Source organism: Ips typographus, linkage group LG3 (genome assembly GCF_016097725.1).
Source record: "Ips typographus isolate SLU linkage group LG3, UJ_Ityp_2.0, whole genome shotgun sequence".
In the NCBI taxonomy this organism is placed as follows: domain Eukaryota; kingdom Metazoa; phylum Arthropoda; class Insecta; order Coleoptera; family Curculionidae; genus Ips; species Ips typographus.
Window position 1 is genome coordinate 17,990,688 of NC_138424.1, and position 26,211 is coordinate 18,016,898.

Consider the following 26,211-nt stretch of genomic DNA (forward strand, 5'->3'; position numbering starts at 1 on the left):
ACTGCATTATGGTGTGGCACGAGACGGAGCCTTCTGACTGTCTCCGACCCGGATATTCAGCCTTATGTTTATGTTTTTATATTTTTCTTGTGCATTTTAATATTTTGCCATCTTGGAATATCTGCTTTAAAGAATTTATATTTTTGAAACAATACGAATTTTTATTCGTGACAATATTGTCTCGTATCACTCTGGTTCTGTCTCATATCTCTACGGATGGCTTTCTATACAGATTTGTTAAGTAATTTGTACTCCTTCGTTCTTGTTTCCAACTTTCGTCTTTGTTTCTGCATTGGTGGTTCTGCTAAGTTTGGAATTTCCTGGTTTTTTAGTTTTTGAGCAGATTTTCTAAGCTGCTGTTTTTATAGATGTTGCCAATTTTTTAATGAGTTGATTTCATATTATTTTCTTCACTCGATGGTAAATGTCTTGCTGGTTCTTTTTGGAACTCCTCCTTGCATCTAGTTCTTCACTTGTTGTAAATCTAGGTTGGTTGATTAACTTATTTCTTTCAATTTTGGTATCAATTCTGTAGTCTCTTCCAGTATCAACTCTATTTAAAACTGAAACGTTTTTGCAGCATTTACCATTATTTGAAAGAATGTAATTAATCTCATTTTTTGTCAAATTGTCTGGGTTTCTTTCTATTGCTGGTTGCTGGAGGTTTTCATTGCTGAGGAAGTCTACAAACATATTTCCTCTGTTGTCCTGACATCTAGTCCATAACTTCCGTGTCTTCTTGGTTTCTTTTCTCCACTTTTGCATTAAAATCCCCTATTACCACTACGAAGTGTGATGTTCCCATGCTTTTTGCGGTACACATGAGGAATGGTTTTGCTTCTATATCAGAAGTACTTGTCCAGGTAGTATATTTTGTTTTAAAGTTGTTAAGTCAACCAAAATTAGTAATCTTTCTTTCAACTTAGATGTCTGATTAAAATCTAGAAAATGGTAGCAAAATTGCATATTTTGGGCAGGTGTGTAATGTAATAATAAGTAAGTATACCTATATTCAATCAGCATGTAATAATAGGTATTACTCACGAAGATGAAGTTTCCGGCACGAGCCGGCGGCAAGTGAGTAATAGCCGTGAGTAATGACTCATTATGTACATAATGGGTATTATTATCTATTCAAAACTAGTGCGTAATAGGCATATTATTTAATAATCGTAGAAAAAGACACTTACCTTGACATGGCGGCCATTCTAGCCTGCTTTTTCGCCACGTATTCGGCCGCTTGTGCTTTAACAGCGTTGGCGTGCTAGAAAAAAAAATCAAAATTAATATGCGCCAAAGAAAATCAATTTAGGGCCAGTATTTCCAACTCTTAGTAAATTAATTCTAAGGTTAATAGCTATGGAAACCGTAAAAAAGGACCTTATTTATCGACACTGTTTTCTCATTTTCTCTGATTAGATAACCTTATCACTTAAGTGTAAAGAAACTGAAAAAGACAATCGACCTAAAAACAAAACTATTATAGAAAATAGCATTATTCAGTGTCATTTGCATTGAGGTTATCACTGTTTAATTGCGGTCGTTCGATGTCGCGTAATTTCACGTTTGAAGCGCATAATTGTGTTTAGTCGAATCAACATCAACAATGTCAAACAAACATATGTTTTAACCGAATTCGTACGAACGTAATTATTTTTAGCTTAAATGTCCATTATTATGACTCACGTGTCATTGAATGATCTATGGAGTGGGACTTGGGTTTTGCATAATAATAAAAAATGTACACATTACCACTGATTATATTATGTTATTTTAGTCAAAAACCTTTGAGCTTTGATTATGTATGTTGGAAATGATTTTTGACCGGTAAATTACCAGTACATTACCGGTAAATTACAAATACTGTGTTTCTGGCAGGTCAAATTTTGATACCGCTTTTCTCCCTGACTGTACCAAATTTTTTTTTCATGTTTTTGGATAGGAAATTTAATGAGGATTCCAAAAATGTGCTTAAAATTGTCAATTGATCACTCCAAGTGGGTTTTATAGACAATTTTGTTCATGACTGTACTTTCAAACTGTGTTCAAATTTGAACACCACTTTCCGCCCTGACTGTACAAAATTTTGTAGTGTTTTTTCATGTTATTAGGTAGTAAATTTAATGAGGATTTCAAAAATGTGCTTAAAACCGACATTTTCTTACTACAAATGAGTTTTACAGGCGATTTTGTCCCTGACGGTCCTTTCAAACTGTGTATCTGGCAGCTTAAACTTTGACACCGTTTCTCTCCCTGACTGTACCAAATTTTTGTAATTTTTTTTATGTTTTTGGATAGGAAAATTAATGAGAATTCCAAAAATGTGCTTAAAATAGTAATTTTCTCACTCCAAGTGGGTTTTATAGGCAATTTTGTCCATGACCGTACTTTCAAACTGTGTTTCTGTCAGTTCAAATTTTGACACCGCTTCGCTTTCTGACTGAACCAAATTTTGAAGTGTCTTTTTATGTTATTGGAGAGGAAATTTAATGAGGATTCCAAAAATGTGCTTAAAATAGTCATTTTCTCACTCCAAATGTGTTTTATAGGCAATTTTGTCCATGACCGCACTTTCAAACTGTGTTTCTGGCAATTTAAACTTTGACACCGTCTTTCCCCCTGACTGTACCAAATTTTGTAATGTTTTTTCATGTTATTAGAGAGGAAATTTAATGAGGATTCCAAAAATGTGCTTAAAATAGTCATTTTCTCACTCCAAGTGGGTTTTATAGGCAATTTTGTCCCTGACCGTTCTTTCAAACTGTGTTTCTGGCAGTTCAAAGTTTGACATCGCTATTCTGCCTGACTGTACTAAATTTTGTAATGTTTTTTCATGCTATTGGATAAGGAATTTAATGAAGATTTCAAAAATGTGCTTAAAATGGTCATTTTCTCACTCCAAGTGGGATTTATAGGCAATTTTGTCCATGACTGTACTTTCAAACTGTGTTTCTGTCAGTTCAAATTTTGACACCGCTTCGCTTCCTGACTGAACCAAATTTTGAAGTGTTTTTTCATGTTATTGGAGAGGAAATTTAATGAGGATTCCAAAAATGTGCTTAAAATAGTCATTTTCTCACTCCAAGTGGGTTTTATAGGCAATTTTGTCCATGACCGTACTTTCAAACTGTGTTTCTGACAGTTCAAAGTTTGACACCGCTATTCTCCCTGACTGTACTAAATTTTGTAATGTTTTTTCATGCTATTGGATAGGGAATTTAATGAAGGTTTCAAAAATGTGCTTAAAATGGTCATTTTCTCACTCCAAGTGGGTTTTATAGGCCATTTTGTCCATAACTGTACTTTCAAACTTTGACACCGTTTTTCTTACTGACTGTACCAAATGTCAAAACTAATGTCAGAACTGTCAAAATTTGTCTAGAATTTGCAAGGATTACAATTTAACACAATTTTCGAGACAACACGTGTTTCTGAGATTTATGACAATTATTTTGACAATTGTCAATCACTAAAAAAAAACACATTTTTCAGAATATAAAAATGTGATAATTTCAAAATTATCCACAAGAAATCAGTTTATCAGTTCTTGACACAAATCTGACGTTTCCACTCATGAAGGGGTCATGTGACCAACTGGCGAATAACGTCACATTTATTTTGACAGACTGAGACCTGTCACAAAGTATTTTCCATCTTCGTTTAACCCATTGATTTGTAACGATTATCTTTCTTTACCACTGATAACCTATAGAAATTTGTATACTTTTATTACAATTTTTGGGATACTCATTAATTGTTTTATGTATATTTTTATATTCGAAAGTTTGTATCACTTTCACCTAAAGTATGTCAAAAACTGACACAGTAGGAAGCGCAGAAACTAAAAAATTCTAAAAATTTCAAAAACTAGGGTTGTTGTTGAATCTTATTGGGTTTATAGCAAAAATAGGTATGGTTATGTTCTAAAACACAATTTTAATTTTTTTCTGGTTCAATTGTGCTCTCCATCAATAAAGATCCCCTCAAAACAGATAACGTTTGTTATGATAAACCATATCCTATTTTTTCCTTTTAATTTTATAATTTTCTCCAGCCTGTAGAAAATCACAAAACAATCCAACCAAAAAAAAACAAGGTTTGTAGGTGTCAAGTCTTGTCATCTTGCAGGCCAATGTTCGCCCGGACCTATTTTATTATTGTAAAAGTGTAGATTACGACATTTTTCCCACTGTTCGAATAAGTTTTATTTTATTGTCGAATTTATTTTGCTATTTGCATCGACCGCTTGCTGATGTGACAAACGTTGTCTTTCAGGTTTTAAAACTTTTAATAAAAGCGATTGTAAAAATGGTAAGTATTTCAAAAATGAATGGCAAACACAAAATTATCGCTTAAATGTCAGTAATTATTTATTTTTTTTTTCATTCACAATACCGGGTAGAAGATATATAATTATTATTTTAATTTATTCTCATGAAGAACTAATTTTGTTCTTATCCATTCTAAGCATTTTGTTACAATGGTTCCTGTCTTAAGACTTTGTGTTAGGCAAGATTACATCATGATAGTAATATATTATGCATTAAACCAACAACTTAAGACCAAATATTAGTATTAAGATTACAGCACTGTGGACTATAACTATTTCTATAAAAGCAGACAAGAAAACTGTAAAAGTGAGCGTTTGTAGAAGAGGTGAAGACTAGATTTGATCATAAATTAATTTAATCCATGCGATAACTGCATTTATCTTGTCATAAATGTGTTGCAAGTTTATCATAGTAAATTAAAGATGCAATTGCATTGTTTGTTCCTGTAGGATAGAAATACATCAATCATCAAGATAAGAGATAAAAATAAATCAGAATGAATCAGTAGAATGGTAGAAATAATTTTTTTCAAAATTAACAGTTTATTGGTTCAAGTTGAAAGAGACAGTATCTCTTATATGGAACGCATGGAAAGGGGATGGAAACGCAAGGTGGATACCACTTCTAGATGCAATATGAATTTTGACTTTCTAATTTCATCTCCATCTGATTTAACTCCAGTAATTGAGCACAACCAAGGTAACATCAATGATCATCAGATAATTCAGGAGCAGCTTCCAGAACCTAGAAGATTCTTCAGGCACCACTAACCAGGAGCAGTACACCAATCGGAATCAACCAAGACGTTCTTGTAAGAGGTGTGTGTCCTGTGCTCCCTCTGCAATCCTCAAAATGCATTTGATAAAGTAAACTGGAGCTACCTTGGGACCATAATGGAGAGAATGGTAACGCCAAAACACCTGGTTCAACTGGTGCGCAACCTCCATCAGAAAAATTGCGCGAAAGTCAGAATCGACAGGATTTACTCGGGAAGCTTCAAAACGACTGCAGGAGTTAGACAGGGTTGCATTCTTTCACCAACCTTATTTAACACTTATAGCGAATACGTTATGAGAGAGGTTCTAGATGGCCGCCAACAACCTCCGTTACGCCGACGACACACTGTTAATAGCGTCAACAATACAAGAAATAATGGAAATTATGAGCAAACTGTCAGTTATTAGCGAAAAATATGACAATTCTCCACAAATATCAGAAATTGCAGGCTATGAAGTGGTTCAAATTTCAATTATCTTGGTTCCTTGATTACCAACACTGGAAAATGTGAAAGCGAAATATAGCTATGGCAAGATCAGCGACTACCAAGCTAAATCAAATATGGAAAAACAGATCTATCACCAAAACAACGAAACTCTGTATAGTTGATGACTGGACTCGAAATGTGGGTTTATAGCTGACTCTTAAGAGTATCGTGGACAGAACACCGTAAAACGTATCCGTATTACAAGAAATTGGTCCACGTTCTGGGTATCTGCAGTACCTTGGGCATATAGCTAGAAGATCAAAGAACAATGAAACGACTAATCATAGAAGAGAAAGTGGAAGGCAAACGCTCAAAAGGCAGATCTCCAGCTAGATGGGTAGACCAAAACAAAAGCCTTAATAAACATGAGAGTGCATGATGCCGAAAGGATTGCACAGGATAGACAAGCATGGAATCAAATATAAATGGTGTTGGAGGATAATGGAAAGAGGAGGAGGAAGGATGTCATTTACACAGAGGCTTTTGACAGAGTAAATCATTGTTACCTTCATGGATATCTGTCAAGGAGAGTTTACTCAGTGCAGGTGGGTAAGGAGTACTCTGAGATTTACTATGCAACTTCTGGGGTTCCGCAGGGAAGTAACATAGCTCATTTTTATTAATGACTTGCCAGGGTGCATTACAGGCTCTTAGTGCCTGCTCTTTGCTGATGACTTCAAGATTCTTAAAGAGGTTTCTTCGCTTTGTTATCAGTTGGTTCAAAAACGATAGACTCTCTTTAAATGTCGAGAAATGTTTCTCCAAGGCCTTTACCAGACTTCAAGTAAGAATAGAAAACTTCAATTAATTAACGACAATGCACTGCCAAGGAGGGACTGGTGTACGGATCTCGGAGTCCTGGGCTTTGTCATGGAGAAACACTAAATATTTCCAGAATATTGGCATTGTAATCAGGCTTTACAATAGTTTTGTAAGGCCTCACTGCTCTCTCTCCAACGGCGCTACAGCCCAGATTGAGCCTTGGCCTCCTTTATCTTCCGCCTCCAACACTGTCGATCTAACGCCGCTCTCCTCCAGGTTCTGACACCTATCTCCCATCTTTTCCGTGAGACATTCAAACACAATCTAAATCATTTTAATGATCCAAGACAGAAACAAAGAGTGTTGACGTCAAAACCACCCTTCAGACATGCGGAAGTCTCCAAATGGCATAAATCGAACCATATAAGTGTAAAATTGATTTGCTAATAAAATGCATAAAACAACGAATAATTTCACAATATGACCGTGACAGTGAATGAATTTTTGTGAGTCGTATCGACCTCAGTGTCGTGCAACAAGGACGGCCAAGGAAACCCATATAAGGCAAGGAAAAATGACCGGTCCGGCGCCTATTTTCTTTACATCAGAGACTGATTTTGATGTACTGATTACAAAATATGAACGTTAAATAGTAGCGAAGCAGGTTTTAAAAACCTAACTTTTTGCCCACATAACTCAATTACGTAACATCGCACGGTCTGGGTTATCGATCAGTAGATCTACCTGGTTCTCAGCCAAAGTCCGGGCCTGCAATGATAATTGTTAACGAATAAATAAAATTGCCGTCCTTTTTTCCATATCGAAAGGCTATTTCTCCTTATAAAGAGTGCGTTATTGAAAAACGGCGACAAAAGCGAAATTGATTTTTTCCTTATTGTATGCCCGATGATCGATTACAACGTTGAGCTTTGCCAAGGCTCTCTTTAGTTAAGGTACAACAACGAGATGAGTGGTTAATTGTCGAAGATCGTGACACAGATTCATCCAATGATTAGGCCTGATTAACGTCGGAAGTTCATTTAGCTAAGGCCATCAGTGGCTTGCATATGGTCAGTTAGCCTTCACGTTGATTAAAAGGGATGCGAAACGGTGACTAAGTTTCGTAATCGCTGTTCAATTTGCTACAATTGGTCTTAAGTGAGTTTCAGAGAAGTCTGAGTATGTACGTCATTAATAATCATCCATAAGTTGAGTTTAAGGACAGCTTGGATAAGTTTCGGTTAGGCTGTGTTATTTTGCACCTGTTCTGTCACATTCAAACCTCAACTTAAGTTGTACTCTGAAACAAGCCACTGAAAGCATAAAAAGACCTTCTTTGAAGGGTTTTCCATAAAAAAACGTTATTTTGAAATTTGCAAAACATTTTTAAGACTTTTGGAGCTACGTGGAAGGTTTGCAAATGGTCGTAAAAAATAATGTGATGATTTAGTGCTTATTTTATTGCCTCAAACCACTGATATCAGGAAAAAAACTTTTTGAAGGAGTCTGTTATAGTAAAACCGTTATTTTGAAATTATCAAAACATTTTTAAGTCCTCTGGAGCTACGTGGAAGGTTTGCAAATGGTCGTAAAATTTAATTTGGTAAATTAGTGCCTATTTCATTGTCTAAAACCACTGAAATCATGAAAAAAAGTTTTTAAAGAGTCTGTTATAGTAAAACCGTTATTTTGAAATTAGCAAAACATTTTTAAGATCTCTGGAGCTACCTGGAAGATTTGCAAATGGTCGTAAAGTTTAATTTGGTGATTTAGTGCTTATTTTATTTTCTCAAACCACTGATATCAGGAAAAAACCTTTTGAAGGAATCTGTTATAGTAAAACCGTTATTTTAAAATTAGAAACAAATTTTTAAGGTCTCTGGAACTGTATAAAAGGTTTGTAAATGATCGTTAATTCTAATTTGGTGATTTTGTGTCAATTTCATTGTTTTGAACACTGAACACATAAAAGGATCTTCGTAAAGAGTCTTTGAAAGGTATTTCCTATAAAAACTGCCATTTAGCATTTCAAAAGACATTTTTAAGACCTCTGCAGCTGCATAGAAGGTTTGCAATGGTTGTAAAGTGCAACTTTATGATTTTGGACCAATTTCATAGTTTCAAGCCACTGAAAAGCATAAAAAGACCTTCTTTGAAGGGTTTTTCATAAAAAAACGTTATTTTGAAATTAGCAAAACATTTTTAAGACTTTTGGAGCTACGTGGAAGGTTTGCAAATGGTCGTAAAGTATAATTTGGTGATTTAGTGCCTATTTCATTGCCTCAAACCACTGATATCAGGAAAAAACCTTTTGAAGGAGTCTGTTATCGTAAAACCGTTATTTTAAAATTAGAAACACATTTTTAAGGTCTCTGAAACTGTATAAAAGGTTTGTAAATGATCGTTAATTCTAATTTGGTGATTTTGTGTCAATTTCATTGTTTTGAACACTGAAAACATAAAAGGATCTTTGTAAAGAGTCTTTGAAAGGTATTCCCTATAAAAACAGCCATTTAGCATTTCAAAAGACATTTTCAAGACTTCTGCAGCTGCATAGAAGGTTTGCAATGGTTGTAAAGTGCAACTTTATGATTTTGGACCAATTTGATAGTTCCAAGCCACTGAAAAGCATAAAAAGACTTTCTTTGAAGGGTTTTCCATAAAAAAACGTTATTTTGAAATTAGCAAAACATTTTTAAGACCTCTGGAGCTACGTGGAAGATTTGCAAATGGTCCTAAAAAATAATTTGGTATATTAAAATCGACTTGGAAGTGTTGGGAAAATAGGCATACTTCCCACTTGCACCAACCATTTAGGGAAGACTTAAGCTATACGAGGTATGGGCGATTGCACCCAGGTCTCCTCAAGCTAAGCTGTGACTTGACTGGGACATTTTACTTCTGAATTGTCACATTCTAACTCTAGTATTTCCAAAAATGAAATTAAACCATTCACAAGTTTGCAAAAAAACTAAATATGACATTTTGTGGAAAATTCAAAGTAATTGTGTTGATTGCAAAAAAAGATAAGTTCTACTTGTTTTACTACTAAAAATAGTCTAAAAGTTGACTTTTAAGGCTAAAAATGACTTCCAAAAGTCTGTTTTCAGGACTTTAATTGGTGTACAACCAATATCTCACACTCACTTGTTTTAGTTTAGAACAAGTATTAGAATTCAATTAAACACTGGTAACACTGGTCCAAATTAGGTTTCCAGACTGATATCGTAGCATTTAGTGCCCAAATTTTTTACTTTCATTACTGAATAGTCTTAAACTCGATTTTGCAGTCTCACAGCAAGTCTGCTATGTCAAAAACTTGGTGAAGATAATCTTCAAACTCGGTTTTCCAACCTGAAAGCAGTTCTAAAGCACTAAAAATTGTTCAGAATTCTAAGAAAATAAAAAGTAAAGTAAAAAAAACTTTTTTTACGAATCCAATGTCAATATCCTGTATTTAAGACTATTTTCAAGACTAAAACATCGAAATTTGTCTTCAAACTATGAAAGTTAGTTCAAAAGCGAATTATAAGTTTCTCATGTCACTTTCCATTAGTTTAGAGTCACTTTTTAGTGTCCAAGTCAATTTTCAAAGAATAATGTGTGAATTTGCAGTAAAAAACTTTAAAGAAAATAGTTTTTCATGTCTACGACTGAATATTCTAAACTAAAACAAGTATTAGAATTCAATTAAACACTGGTAATAGTCCAAATTAAATTTTCGGACTAATTCAATTCTAAAAACTAGTTTTCAAGACTAATAACGTAGCATTTAGTGCCAAAATGTTTTACTTTTATTACTGAAGAGTCTTGAACTCGATTTTGCAGTCTCACAGCACTAAAAACAGTCCGAATTTCTTATACCGATGAGTGTGGAGGTCAATTTAACAGTGAAGAAGATTGAAATAATATTTTTAAAACTATGGACAGTTTTCAAACCTGATAAAACAAAAACTTTGTGAAAATAGTCTTAAAAATTAATTCAGGCTGAACAGTCTTAAAAACCACTAAAACAGTCTAGATTTTGATGAAATGTTCGAATTTTTAACATTGGGGTGTCGAAAGTCAATTTAACAGTGATAATGCTTGAAATGACATTTTTAAGCCTATAAAAACTTTAAAAATTGTTTTTTAAGTCTGCTATGTCAAAAACTTGGTGGAGATAGTCTTGAAACTCGATTTTTCAAGCTGAAAGCAGTTCTAAAGCACTAAAAATAGTTCAAAATTCTAAGAAAATAAAAAGTAAAGTAAAAAAAACTTTTTTTACGAATCCAATGTCAATATCCTGTATTTAAGACTATTTTCAAGACTAAAACATCGAAACTTGTCTTCAAAGTATGAAAGTTAGTTCAAAAGCGAATTTTAAGTTTCTCATGTCACTTTCCATTATTTTAGAGTCACTTTTTGGTGTCCAAGTCAATATTCAAAAATTTAATTTCTTTTTTTGTGTACTAATGTTACAGTAAAATAAAATTATATTAAATTTTAAATACCCCAAGAAGATTCATGACAGAATTCTCTTCTTTTTTCTTTTTCTCTTCTTTAATTACCGTAATTTCGTTATTGTGTGTTGTTTGGTTATTTTAAACATTTGAGACACACTTAACTAGCCGAACAAGTTAATCAGACTTTAAGAAGCCCATCACACATCTAGACTAGGCAAATAAGCAATTATTCGCTCTGTAAATCAGTATAATGTTTATTTGTACTTCCTCTCGGGTCGACTACCAATGAACCTTACCAAAGAGGAAGTTGAACCAGAGGCGTATCACTGGTTTTTTCAAAGTTTTTTAAAATTCTTTTGACAGTTCACATTTTTGCAACAGATCTGTCCGAAACATGCACTTGTATGACAGAACAAATTTGTGTTCATAGACCTAGAAACAAGCATTAAATATGATTGTACTGCCATTAAGCAATGTTTTGTAGTTTGACAGCTTCATGCAGCTGTATTTGACAGTTACGTTGTGACTGATCGAAATGTATTCACAATAGGCAGTGAACCTGCCAAAAAACAAGTCATGGAACTGTAAAAGACATAATTTATACTGATTATATTGCTTTTAAAGAATTTTTGTAGTTTCATAGCTTCATGGAGTGGTATTTGACAGTTTCCAGGTTTATGACGGCGAAATATATCTACAATTGACACAACTGCCAAAAAACCACCATGAAACTATAAAATGTATGATTTACACTTTGATTGTCTTGCTTTTATAAACAAGTTGTCCCCAAATATCTAAATGTGGTTCGAATTTCCCAAAAGTGGGAAATTTTTTCTGGACCTGGCAACACTGGTCAAGACTCAAAAAAAAGTGACAAAGACGAAAAAAATGTACGCCTATGACGGAAGCGTGCAGTCGAAAAGCGAAGACAAAGCGGGCATATCCTGTCATGTTTGTGTGCTTAAACGATACGACTTCGTGATGATGCATACCATTAACGACTATTATTGTGTCAGCTGATTGCGTAGCCCGATTTTAATAATTGTTTAAAGGAGATCGCAATTTATTTTATGCATTTAAACGCCTAAAGGACAAAGACGGTTAATCCCCCTAAAACTACACGGTTAATAACGCGTATTTTTAAAGTCAACATTAAGTTGTGATGAATGACGTCAGAGAATGGTTTTGTTGAAGTAGTGTTGAGATTGTGTTGGAACTGTTGAGCTGGTTGGCAACATTTTTCTTGTTGACTTAAAAAACGGGATTTACATTTAAAGAACTTTTGCTGAGTATTTTATGCCTTTTCTATTTTCCTTAATCAACAAACACAACCAACAATAACAAATGCCGGAAAGGCTAATACATAACGTCAAAAAAGCTTACATTGTCATTGGTGAAAATTGACTTCCAACATGAAATCAACAAATCAATCAGCTCTGAGGCTTGGTGGAAATTTGAGGCTATGTTGTATTCATCACAGATTTATGTTGACTTAAAAGACAGTGACAGTTGGATCCACCATTAATTCATCAGCACTTTAAGAACACTTTTTATAAAATTGTGGTGCTTGTGTTGGCAACAATACCTAAACTGTTGACTTTAAAAATACGCGTATACTATTAGGTCCTTCGAGCAAAAAGAAAAAGTATCAGAAGGTAGCAGATATCCCGTTTGTGCATTAAGCGACTGAGACGGAAGTCGCCATCTGTGTCCCCCACATTTGACCCACAAACTTCCGAAGTTAGTCGTAAAACAGTTTTGTTTATATTTGGTGGTATGTGAAGTCAGCTAAAAACCGCAAAGATTTGTTGTTTTTTTTTGTTTTGCTTTTCGGTCCGTGGAAATAAGTGGATAAGAGTGGATTTATGAATAGTGGGTAACAGCAGATTGATTATCGTCACTGATTTTCATTGACAGTTTCCGGTCGCCATACTGAACGATTTTTGTCCCCCTCTTTGATTGCTATTGCTCCTTCCTGCTATATTTTTTTATTCATTGATTACGTCTGTTCGCAGAGAGAATCTCCAACTAGTAATCGGAGAAATCGATACGTCCATTGGCCACAAGTCAGAAAACGTCATAGTCACGTGAGCATTCAACCAATGAAACTTGACATTTACTGTTTCTTGAGTCAGTGATCGCCTCTGCGAACAGACCTATCTAATCCTACTGTTGTCACAATAAATCTCCAAAGATTAATGATACTTCACTGGCACGACAAGTGGTTATTTAGCAAAACCTCGTCATATTGTTTATTTATAAAAGTGATTAAAGAGCGAAATTACTTTTCGGTAATCCCAAAGTTTAGTATTGCGGTATTCATATTTTTCGCAGGAAATCCTCTGAGAGCAAACAACTGGATGCAAGTGCTCTGGTATTTTATGTCAGTATCTAATCTTAGTACCATTTCAACTGCAATAAACATAATGACTCATATTTACCAAGTCTGTGTAGCATGTTAGTTATTTACAACAAGGGTGGAACAAACTCATTTAAGACTAATGCACACTCATTCTGTAATCTAAATCCCCTTTAACCTTCTCATGCAGAATAAACAATAATCTACGTGGACACACCTATTTTAAAATTTGCAGTACAAACAATGCATTATGATGAAGGAAAGTACTTGAAACTTGAAATATTAGCTGGGTATCAGACAATCTGGCAGCCAAATATACACATGCTTCATCATTTGAGAACGCGTTTTGACTATAAACCACATTTACTCTAAAACTTTGTAAAAATTTCAAGATTTCCTAGTATGTCGTCCTAGTACTTTAATTCCAATGCATTCAGTTCAGAAGTGAATCTCTGTTCTTCTTCTTCTTTGTCGGAGAGGCGAACCCTATCAAATGCCTTGGTCAAATCGTTGAAGCATACATATGCTGGTGTATTAAATTCGATTGATTTTTCTTTTAGTTGTTTGATAATGACTATGGAATCTGTTTCGTCTGAAGCCTTGTTGTTCTTCCCTGTATGTTATGTGTGTTTCAAGTCTTTCCTTCAAAATGCTGTTGAAGAGTTTCATGCTTGTGGTTTATCAAATTTTCAGATCTGCACAACTTTGTTTGAAATTAAGTTTTTTATTCAAATTGTGTCTTTATTTCTTTTACACCATACGTACTTGATTTGGTTTCAAATTAGAATCTTCCTCTAGGTGTTTAGTTGAAAATTTTACAGTTTTATGCTCTGGCTAAAGACTTTAACGTACTAGAATAACTGATCGTATCCCCAGACTGACATAGTTTGCCATTGTTTGGAGCTCTTGGAAGCGAGCGAGTACAGAAGCAAAGGAGATTTAGGAAATCTCAACTTATTTTGTATTCAGATTTGTTTGGGAAGTTTTGGAAGTCATTGAAGGTTTATACATGGGAACGTAATAAAGCTCATTGCTATTAAGGTAAATGTAATATGCAAAAGCTTGGAGGACATGAAGGATATTCTCTTCTTCTTCAGTCTTCTTCTATCTGTTCTTAGATATAGGCCTCTCCACTTCCACTTCTGCCGGTTTTGCACTATCCGGAACCAGCTTCGACCTACTTCTTCCTATCCAGAGCCATTGTGGCCTACCTTTTTTTCTCGTTGTTCCTCTGGGTCACTAAAGCACAACCCTGATAGTCTATTTTTCACACTTGCAACATACCCAGCTCCACTTAACTCGGCCACTCGTGATATTACGTCTGTAACTCTAGTCCTTTCTCTAATTTCTTGATTTCTCACTCTATCACTAAGATAAATCAGCACGTTCTCTACATATCTCTCTGAGCGACCCTCCAGCGATCAGCAATGCAGCTGGAATGGTTGTAAAGTGCAACTTCATGATTTTGGAACAATTTCATAGTTCCAAGCCACTGAAAAGCATGAAAAGACCTTTTTAAGCAGTCTTTGAAATGTCTTCCATAAAAAACCGTTATTTTGAAATTGGCAAAACATTTTTAAGACCTTCGGGGCTACGTGAAAGGTTTGCAAATGGTTGTAAAGTGTATTTTGGTGATTTTGTGTCCATTTCATTGTTTCAAACCACTTTAATTATAAAAAAACACCATTTTAAAAAGTCTGTTATAGAGAAACCGTTATTTTAAATTTAAAAATACATTTTTAAGGTATCTGAAACTGTGTGAAAATTTGTAAATGATCGTTAATTCTAATTTGGTAATTTTTTGCCAATTTGATTGTCTCACCAACAGAAAACCTAAAAATATATTCTTAAGAAGTCTTTTAACGGTATTCCACAGAAAAACCCTTATTTTGAATTTTAAAAGGCATTTGTAAGACCTCTGGAGCTGCACAGAAGGTTTGTAACGGTTGTAATGTGCAACTTGATGATTTTGGACCAATTTCATAGTTCCAAGCCACTGAAAAGCATGAAAAGACCTTTTCAAGAAGTCTTTGAAACGTTGTCCATAAAAAACCGTTATTTTGAAATAGGCAAAACATTTTTAAAACCTTCGGAGCTACGTGAAAGGTTTGCAAATGGTTGTAAAGTGTATTTTGGTGATTTTGTGTCCATTTCATTGTTTCAAACTACTTTAATTATAAAAAAATACGTTTTTAAAGAGTCTGTTATAGTGAAACCGTTATTTTGAATTTAGAAATACATTTTTAAGGTATCTGAAACTGTGTGAAAAGTTTGTAAATGATCGTTAATTCTAATTTGGTAATTTTTTGCCAATTTGATTGTCTCACCAACAGAAAACCTAAAAATATATTCTTAAGAAGTCTTTTAACGGTATTCCACAGAAAAACCCTTATTTTGAATTTTAAAAGACATTTTTAAGACCTCTGGAGTTGCACAGAAGGTTTGTAATGGTTGTAAAGTGCAACTTGATGATTTCGGACCAATTTCATAGTTCCAAGCCACTAAAAAGCATGAAAAGACCTTTTTAAGCAGTCTTTGAAATGTCTTCCATAAAAAAACCGTTATTTTGAAATTGGCAAAACATTTTGAAGACCTTCGGAGCTACGTGAAAGGTTTGCAAATGGTTGTAAAGTGTATTTTGGTGATTTTGTGTCCATTTCATTATTTCAAACCACTGTAATTATATAAAAACCTTTTTAAAGAGATTGTTATAGTGAAACCGTTATTTTGAAATTAGAAATACATTTTTAAGGTATCTGAAACTGTGTGAAAAGTTTGTAAATGATCGTTAATTCTAATTTGGTAATTTGTTTCCAATTTGATTGTCTCAACCACAGAAAACCTAAAAGTTTCTTCTTAAGAAGACTTTTAACGGTATTCCATAGAAAAACCTTTATTTTGAATTTTAAAATGCATTTTTAAGACCTTTGGAGCTGCACAGAAGGTTTGTAACGGTTGTAATGTGCAACTTGATGATTTTGGACCAATTTAATAGTTCCAAGCCACTGAAAAGCACGAAAAGACCTTTTTAAGGAGTCTTTGAAACGTCTTCCATAAAAAACCGTTATTTTGAAATTAGATATACATTTTTAAGGTATCTGAAACTGTGTGAAAAGTTTGTAAATGATCGTTAATTCTAATTTGGTAATTTTTTTCCAATTTGATTGTCTCCACCACAGAAAACCTAAAAATATCTTCTTAAGAACTCTTTTAACGGTATTCCACAGAAAATCTCTTATATTTTGAATTTTAAAAGGCATTTTTAAGACCTCTGGAGCTGCACAGAAGGTTTGTAACGATTGTAAAATGCAACTTGATGATTTTGGACCAATTTCATAGTTCCAAGACACTGAAAAGCATGAAAAGACATTTTTAAGAAGTCTTTGAAACGTCTTCCATAAAAAACCGTTATTTTGAAATTGGAAACACATTTTTAAGGCTTCTTGACCTGTATGAAAGGTTTGTAAATGATCGTCAATTTCAATATGGTGATTTTGTGCCAATTTTATTGTCTCAGACTACTGAAAACCTAAAAAGAGTCTTTGAAAAATATTCCATAGAAAAACCGTTACTTTGAATTTCAAAAGACACTTTAAGACCTCTGGAGCTACGTGGAAGATTTGCAAATGGTCGTAAAGTGTGATTTGGTAGTTTAGTGTCCTTTTCATTGTTTTAAACCACTGAAATCATAAAAAAAGACTCCTTTCTAAGGAGTCTCTTATAATAAAACCGTTATTTTGAAATTGGAAACACAGTTTTAAGGAAACCTCTTGATCTGTACGAACTTTTCTAAAAAGTGGTTATTTTTGCAAATTTGAAAAACAAAACCGATAATACTATTACATTGACCGTAATTTTCGGATTATAATATGATATAATAAGTCTTTAATTTCGAGTTGCCTGTTCCTTCCTAACCTAACCTAACTAGCTATAAGTATATTATTTACTGTTACTAAAAAATACAAAATTGTTACATATAACCATTTTTTTTGCAATGATTTGCTATCTCTATGAAACTAATAAAGAAAATTTTTTAAAATCCTGTTTCTTTAGTGCTTAATAAGATCTTCTTCATATGCCGTCTTCCCTGATGAAAGTTGGCGATTGCTTCTCCAAAGGCTTTCCTATCTCTTGCAAAGTGAAACAGCTCATCAACACTGAGATTAGTGCACTCTCTGATATCTTTGATTTGCGAGAGGTATGTGGCATAAATATGGTGTTTTTCTAATTCTTCTTAGTTCTTCTCTTCATTTGTGACTCTATCAGTGTCTGTATATAACAGCTGAGACCATACTTAACATTCTAGAAACTTTAATCTAATGGGCAACCTCAATTTCCTCAATTTGTTAAACCTGTATTGGTCATCTTGGTCCAATTGGGAATTCGTGGTTCTCCTATCCAACTCCTTACCTTCCAGTGTAGGTTGTATGCTGACAAATGTAGTTTTTGTTTTAATAATGTTAATTGTTAGTAGTAATGTTTTTTGCTATCCCTCTTAATGCTAACTATTTGCACTCTCTACGATTATTGCTGTATCGTCTGCACACCTTATGTTATTTATGATGGTCTCTCTTCATTGTATGTTTTATCTATAATTTTATTGTGTGATGCATGGTAGTAAAGGTACTGAAACCGGTAATACCATATAACATTTTCTCACTTATGACTACTCGTAATATGGTAATATGCAGTTTGGAGGACTCGACATTTACGGCAAAGCTTCACGAACCGAGTTGTGCATTTCTCATTCATCATCGACTGGGAAACTCCGACATTTCTCAAGAAAAAAAAAAAGAGAAACCCCACGAAAACGCGTGACATTATCGCGATATGTTTTACATGTGTCGGCACGAACACAGGTCGACCTATGCTAATCTACACTTTAAAACAGCCGGGTACCAGATCGCCATCATTCAACGCGGATACACGAATAACTCGGGGGTCTTTTCGCTTTTTCCTCGCTCGATTTTACGTAACCGTTAACGAAAATGGGCCGAAATAAGGCCGCAATCTATGAACAGACCCCCAATTTGCTATCGGATCGATGCAAAACAATGAAACAGTCATCGAGAAAACAAGTGCGGCGGGTGCGTGTCAAGGTACCCGCCCGTATATGGGCATGCGACCGTGTTTTGTTGCGGTCTGGTCCAGTACCAGCGGTACTGACCACGGTCACCCTTGATTATTCCTTTGATAACGTTCAGATTTTATTTTACGACTCTGTTTTTGGCGCTCAGTTTGGTGTGCCCTGAATTCTACTACAATTGCTTATTGGCAAAAAGTTGACAAAACCCCAAATCAACGAGTTGTTGTACCAATTGACACTTAAAAGTAGCAATTCCTTCATTCCTTGACTACCAGAATGTTCAATATTGATAATATTCTGGTCTCTTTGCTGAATTACATAATTCAGAACATGATTCTGATAAGAGTAATACCACAGCAATACCTAACAAAGACCTATCAATATCTGCTGATCTATGGCATACTATCCTTTGAGGTCAGGCCAAGTCCAGTTAGAGGTTTAAAAGGTTTACAACAGTGATCACAGTAATAAAACGTCTAAGTAGCATAGATGTGTTTCTATGAGAAGGCATTTGACACACTTTGTCTTACAAACTCGATTAATTAGAAAAGCATTTCTTCAAATCAACGGGGAATAAACCAACAACCCCATCTTAAGTTCAAATCATATGAAATCCCTTTTTGCTAGACTCCTATACTTCAGTCATCACTGTTTCAACTCAGATGAAGGTTTTAAAGTTCTACATACTTGCAACAAGGGTAACCTCCTTGATTTACTGAAATCCCTGGAGATTGCAAAGGCTTCGTCAGATTCTGGTATCGTTTGCCTCAATGACAGAAAAAAAAACCTTCATAGTGGTTGAGACATTCAAATTGGAACAAAATTACCAAATTATACTTTACGATCGTTTGCAAACCTTCCACGTAGCTCCAGAGATCTTCAAAATGTTTTGCTAATTTCAAAATAACGGTTTTACTTTAACAGACTCCTTCAAAAGGTTTTTTTCCTGATATCAGTGGTTTGAGACAATGAAATAGGTACTAAATCACGAAATTATACTTTACGATCGTTTGCAAATCTTCCACGTAGCTCAAAAGGTCTTAAAAATGTTTATCCAGTTTCAAAATAACGGTTTTTTATGGAAGACAATTCAGAAACTGTGCCATAACCAACATAAGCGTGTCAGAAATGTTCTTCTTCTCTCTTTCTAATATTGTCCTATTATGCCTCTATGTTAATTTTAAAATAACGGTTTTACTATAACAGACTATTTAAAAACTTTTTTTCATGATTTCAGTGGTTTGAGACAATGAAATAGGCACTAGTTCGCCAAATTATACTTTACGATCGTTTGCAAACCTTCCACGTAGCTCCAGAGATTTTAAAAATGTTTTGCTAATTTCAAAATAACGGTTTTACTATAACAGACTCCTTAAAAAGGTTTTTTTTTCCTGATATCAGTGGTTTGAAACAATGAAATAAGCACAAATCACCAAATTATACTTTACGACCATTTGCAAACCTTCCACATAGCTCCAGAGGACTTAAAAATGTTTTGCTAATTTCAAAATAACGTTTTTTATGGAAAACCCTTCAAAGAAGGTCTTTTTATGCTTTTAAGTGGCTTGAAAATATGAAATTGGTCCAAAATCATAAAATTGCACTTTACAACCATTGCAAACCTTCTATGCAGCTGCAGTGGTCTTAAAAATGTCGTTTGAAATGCAACATGACGGTTTTTATAGGGAATACCTTTCAAAGACTCTTTACGAGGATACTTTTAGGTTTTCAGTGTTCGAAACAATAAAATTAACACAAAATCACCAAATTAGAATGTGTTTATAATTTTAAAATAACGGTTTTACTATAACAGACTCCTTCAAAAGGTTTTTTTTCCTGATATCAGTGGTTTGAAACAATGAAATAAGCACTAAATCACCAAATTATACTTTACGACCATTTGCAAACCTTCCACGTAGCTCCAGAGGACTTAAAAATGTTTTGCTAATTTCAAAATAACGGTTTTACTATAACAGACTCTTTAAAAACTTGTTTTCATAATTTCAGTGGTTTGAGACAATGAAATAGGCACTAAATCACGAAATTATACTTTACGATCGTTTGCAAATCTTCCACGTAGCTCAAAAGGTCTTAAAAATGTTTATCCAGTTTCAAAATAACGGTTTTTTATGGAAGACAATTCAGAAACTGTGCCATAACCAACATAAGCGTGTCAAAAATGTTCTTCTTCTCTCTTTCTAATATTGTCCTATTATGCCTCTATGTTAATTTTAAAATAACGGTTTTACTATAACAGACTATTTAAAAACTTTTTTTCATGATTTCAGTGGTTTGAGACAATGAAATAGGCACTAGTTCGCCAAATTATACTTTACGATCGTTTGCAAACCTTCCACGTAGCTCCAGAGATTTTAAAAATGTTTTGCTAATTTCAAAATAACGGTTTTACTATAACAGCCTCCTTAAAAAGGTTTTTTTTTCCTGATATCAGTGGTTTGAGACAATGAAATAAGCACAAATCACCAAATTATACTTTACGACCATTTGCAAACCTTCCACGTAGCTCCAAAAGTCTTAAAAATGTTTTGCTAATTTCAAAATAACGATTTTTTATGGAAAACCCTTCAAAAAAGGTCTTTTTATGCTTTTCAGTGGCTTGAAACTATTAAATTGGTCCAACATTTTAAAGTTGCACTTTACAACCATTGCAAACCTTCTGTGCAGCTGCAGAGGTCTTAAAAATGTCTTTTGAAATGCAAAATGGCGGTTTTTATAGGGAATACCTTTCAAAGTCTCCTTACGAAGATCCTTTTATGTTTTCAGTGTTCGAAACCACGACATTGACACAAAATCACCAAATTAGAATTAACGATCATTTACAAACCTTTTATACAGTTCCAGAGACCTTAAAAATGTGTTTCTAATTTCAAAATAACGGTTTTACTATAACAGACTCTTTAAAAACTTTTTTTCCTGATATCAGTGGTTTGAGACAATGAAATAAGCACTAAATCACCAAATTATACTTTACGACCATTTACAAACCTTCCACATAGCTCCAGAGGACTTAAAAATGTTTTGCTAATTTCAAAATAACGTTTTTTATGGAAAACCCTTCAAAGAAGGTCTTTTTATGCTTTTCAGTGGCTTGAAACTATGAAATTGGTCCAAAATCATAAAATTGCACTTTACAACCATTGCAAACCTTCTATGCAGCTGCAGTGGTCTTAAAAATGTCGTTTGAAATGCAAAATGACGGTTTTTATAGGGAATACCTTTCAAAGACTCTTTACGAGGATACTTTTAGGTTTTCAGTGTTCGAAACAATAAAATTAACACAAAATCACCAAATTAGAATGTGTTTCTAATTTTAAAATAACGGTCTTACTATAACAGACTCCTTCAAAAGGTTTTTTCCTGATATCAGTGGTTTGAAACAATGAAATAAGCACTAAATCACCAAATTATACTTTACGACCATTTGCAAACCTTCCACGTAGCTCCAGAGGACTTAAAAATGTTTTGCTAATTTCAAAATAACGGTTTTACTATAACAGACTCTTTAAAAACTTGTTTTCATAATTTCAGTGGTTTGAGACAATGAAATAGGCACTAAATCACGAAATTATACTTTACGATCGTTTGCAAATCTTCCACGTAGCTCAAAAGGTCTTAAAAATGTTTATCCAGTTTCAAAATAACGGTTTTTTATGGAAGACAATTCAGAAACTGTGCCATAACCAACATAAGCGTGTCAAAAATGTTCTTCTTCTCTCTTTCTAATATTGTCCTATTATGCCTCTATGTTAATTTTAAAATAACGGTTTTACTATAACAGACTATTTAAAAACTTTTTTTCATGATTTCAGTGGTTTGAGACAATGAAATAGGCACTAGTTCGCCAAATTATACTTTACGATCGTTTGCAAACCTTCCACGTAGCTCCAGAGATTTTAAAAATGTTTTGCTAATTTCAAAATAACGGTTTTACTATAACAGACTCCTTAAAAAGGTTTTTTTTTCCTGATATCAGTGGTTTGAGACAATGAAATAAGCACAAATCACCAAATTATACTTTACGACCATTTGCAAACCTTCCACGTAGCTCCAAAGGTCTTAAAAATGTTTTACTAATTTCAAAATAACGTTTTTTATGGAAAACCCTTCAAAAAAAGTCTTTTTATGCATTTCAGTGGCTTGAAACTATGAAATTGGTCCAAAATCTTAAAGTTGCACTTTACAACTATTGCAAACCTTCCATGCAGCTGCAGAGGTCTTAAAAATGTCTTTTAACATTCAAAATGGCGGTTTTTATAGGGAATACCTTTCAAAGACTCCTTACGAGGATCCTTTTAGGTTTTCAGCGTTCGAAACAATGAAATTGTCACAAAATCACCAAATTAGAATTAACGATCATTTACGTACCTTTCATACAGTTCCAGAAGCCTTAAAAATGTGTTTCTAATTTTAAAATAACGGTTTTACTATAACAGCCTCCTTAAAAAGTTTTTTTTTTCATGATATCAGTGGTTTGAGACAATGAAATGGGCACTAAATCACCAAATTGTACTTTACGATCGTTTGCAAATCTTCCACGTAGCTCAAAAGATCTTAAAAATGTTTATCCAGTTTCAAAATAACGGTTTTTTATGGAAGACAATTCAGAAACTGTGCCATAACCAACATAAGCGTGTCAGAAATGTTCTTCTTCTTCTTCTCTCTTTCTATAGATAGGCAAATGCCTGTTTCGTCCTATTATGCCTCTTCGGACACACTCTTTCCAGCATTCTGAAGGTCTGCCTTGGGTTCGTTTTCAGACAGGGTTGTTTGTTTTTGCAATTTTTACTAGTCTGTTGTCTCCCATTCTGTTTACGTGTTTATTCCAGTATTTTCTTTTCTGTCTTACCCATCTTCCTATGTTCTCTGTATCTCGCTCTGTTGTCTAAGCTCTTCGCTTTTGAATCTGTCGTGTAGTGTTTTTCTGTGTTGTTGTGTAAATGTTAAATTTCCAAATCATGGTTTACTATACTCTAAACTAGCCATAATCACCTTGTATATCTTAAATTAGTCTACTTTGGCAACATACTCGATTTTGCTTCCATCTACCAAGTGTTTAGATTGCTTCATTGCGTACGATTAGATTTTATAACCTGGCATGTATAATTAATTTTTTTAGTCATAAAAACCCAATAAAACACTGTATTCTTGGTGTGACATTTAGTGAAGAAACCCCACGGACTGCAACAGTTCATTTTTCGAACAGCAGCACCGCAAGCTGGCCTTTTAATAGAATCTCATCCAATCAAACAGGAATATAAATCGATATAATTAATGTTTGAATTAACTATACATTTACATGTTTCGAGTCGCAGACTCCATTGATTACCGTACATTTTTTTTGCAGCAATTCAATTATAATGTACCAGTGCGATAAGTCAGTGTGTCAACTGTTGTGACACAGATATCTCATTAACCAGTGATGCATTTAACCATTAACACCTTTCGGACAATTACCGCGATTAAATGCCGGACTGGTCGATTATGACAGTTATAAACCGAAATCAACGGAATCATCTAAAAACAGCTGTGTTCCTCACATAATTACAACTTCCATATATTCTAATTCTTCAATTTGTATAAATCGTAGCGCGTCTAGAATTCACAGAAACGTCTTTCGGTGTCTTTGAAAATCGTCGCTAAGATAATAAAAGTTGATTTAATTTCGAGATAAAATCGTTGAATGCCTTTTATTCTTAGGCGTTTATGGTGTTGGTTAACGGTACCCTCAAATAGGGGGCATAATCTTGAATAGTTGCGGATTTTTCTGACACCGCTTATCACGATATCTCTCCTTGATTTAGTAAGTGAAGACAACTGTACTGTGTACAACTGACTTAGATATACTCGCCACTTAAAATAACTCTGAAAATCATTAAATGTCTTCTTCTTCTTAGATTAGAGAACCCGGAGCTAAAAGGTTTTCCTAACACCATCTAGAACTCTTAATGAAACACACTGGATGATATGTGACAAAGCTGTTCTTTTCATCATTTTTTCTTCTTCAGCCTTCTTCCATCTGTTTTTGGACATACGCCTCTCCGTGGGTCTTTAATTTCTACCGGTCTTATGCCATCCGGAACCAGCTTCGACTTACTCCTTTTTTGATATCATCTATCCAGCGGCTTTGTGGCTTAACTCTACTTCTTGTGTCACATTTTCACACACTTTTCACTGCATTTCAACCAGAGATACCGAAATGCAGTGAAAAGGGCCAAAATATACCCATGAGCAGATTTGGGCTTGGATCACAGATCTGCCACAGAGAGCAGTCACGTGATAACTGTCAGATTATCGTCTGATTGGTGAAAAGAGGAATAACCGAACATAGTTTGTGCTTTTAGAGTTTGACATAATATTAATCTGTTCTCTTTAAACTTTATTAATTATATTAATTTTTAGACTTAATTTGACAGTCACTAGATGATTTTGAGTATGTCATTTTGAAACTTTTAAAACCTACTTCTGATCACCCTATATAATAAAAATGCCTAAAATGCCAAAACTGCAAAATTGACTTGGAAACATTAAAGTTAACCTACAAACTTGAAAATGCTAAAAATGATCTAAAAACTTAAAAAATATTGAAAATGGACCTAAATACTTCAAAAAATGTCTGAGAATTGACTTGACAAGCCAATTTTCAAATTTCTGACAGTAATTTTTTGGTTTTTACAAAGACAATTAAGTGGGAAACTGAAAAATTCTTGATAATGTAAATATATGAAAATTGGCTTAAAAACTGACAAAAAAAAACTTAAAAATGTAGAAATTGACTTGAAAATGACAATATTAGATAGAATAGTTACAAATTCCAGTTCCAAGTTGTTTTAATTTTTTCTAGTCAATTAGTATGCTTTCAAGACAGTTTTCAAGTTTCTTTAAAAAAAATTCACATTTCAATATAAATTTTTAAATTTTCCAGTCAATTTTTATGTTTCCAAGTCAGTTTACAAGTTTCATAGTTCATTTTTGAATTGTTAATAAGTAAATTTTCAAGTTTTCAACTAAGTTTTCATGTTAAAATAAGTATTCTAACTAATTTTTACATTTTTAAGTCAATTTTAAAGTTTCTTAGTCAGTTTTCACGTTTTTCAATCAGGTTACAATTTTCTACGTCAATTTTCAATCTTAACATTTAATTCAAACATTTTTAAGTACATTTTTGCATTTTCAAGTCATATTTTATGTTTTCCAATCAATTTGTACTTGTCCAAGTCAGTTTTCCAAGTTTTTCAGTTAAATGACACGTTTCTAAGTCTATTTTCAAGTTTTCTATTCAATTTACAAGTTTCACAGTCCATTTCTGATCCTATCCAATTTTTACATTTTTAAGTCAGTTTTCACGTCTTTAAATCAGTTTGTAAGTTTCTTCGTCAATTTTTAAACTTCACATTCAATTTACACATTTTGTAAGTAAATTTGTACATTTCCAAGTCATATCCAATTCCGTTGTCAAGTTTTTCATGTTGACACGTTTCTAAGTCAATTTTCAAGTTTTCTATTCAATTTACAAGTTTTACAACCCATTTCTGAATTTTTAAGAAAATGTTCAAAATTTCCAGTCAATTTTTGTTAGTTTTTAAAATTTTCAACTATACTATTCAATTTTTATATTTTTAAATCAGTTTTCACGTTTTAAAATCATTTTTCAAGTTCCTACGTCAATTTTGAAACTGCACATTCAATTTACACATTTAAAAGTAAATTCTTACATTTCCAAGTCATATTTTATGTTTTTTAGTCAATTTTTATGTGTCCATGTCAGCTTTCAAGTTTCCCAGTTAAATGTCACGTTTCTAAATCAATTTTCAAGTTTTCTATTCAATTTACAAGTTTTACAATTCATTTCTGAATTTTTATAGAAATTTTCAAGTATTCTATCATTTTTGCATTTTCAAGTAAGTTTCTTAGTCAGTTTTCACGTTTTAAAGTCAGTTTTCAAG

The 26,211-nt window shown here is 33.6% G+C and overlaps 1 protein-coding gene across 2 annotated transcripts in view; it reads right to left on the reverse strand.

Moving 5' to 3' along the window:
• Positions 1–26,211, reverse strand: part of pigs (GAS2-like protein pickled eggs) — a 148,156-nt gene that overhangs the window by 84,910 nt on the left and 37,035 nt on the right. For both annotated transcript variants that reach the window (XM_081974859.1, XM_081974858.1), the window contains exon 3: positions 1,191–1,264. In XM_081974859.1, coding sequence (XP_081830985.1) covers positions 1,191–1,264 — 74 coding nt within the window. The remainder of the gene's footprint in view (positions 1–1,190; positions 1,265–26,211) is intronic.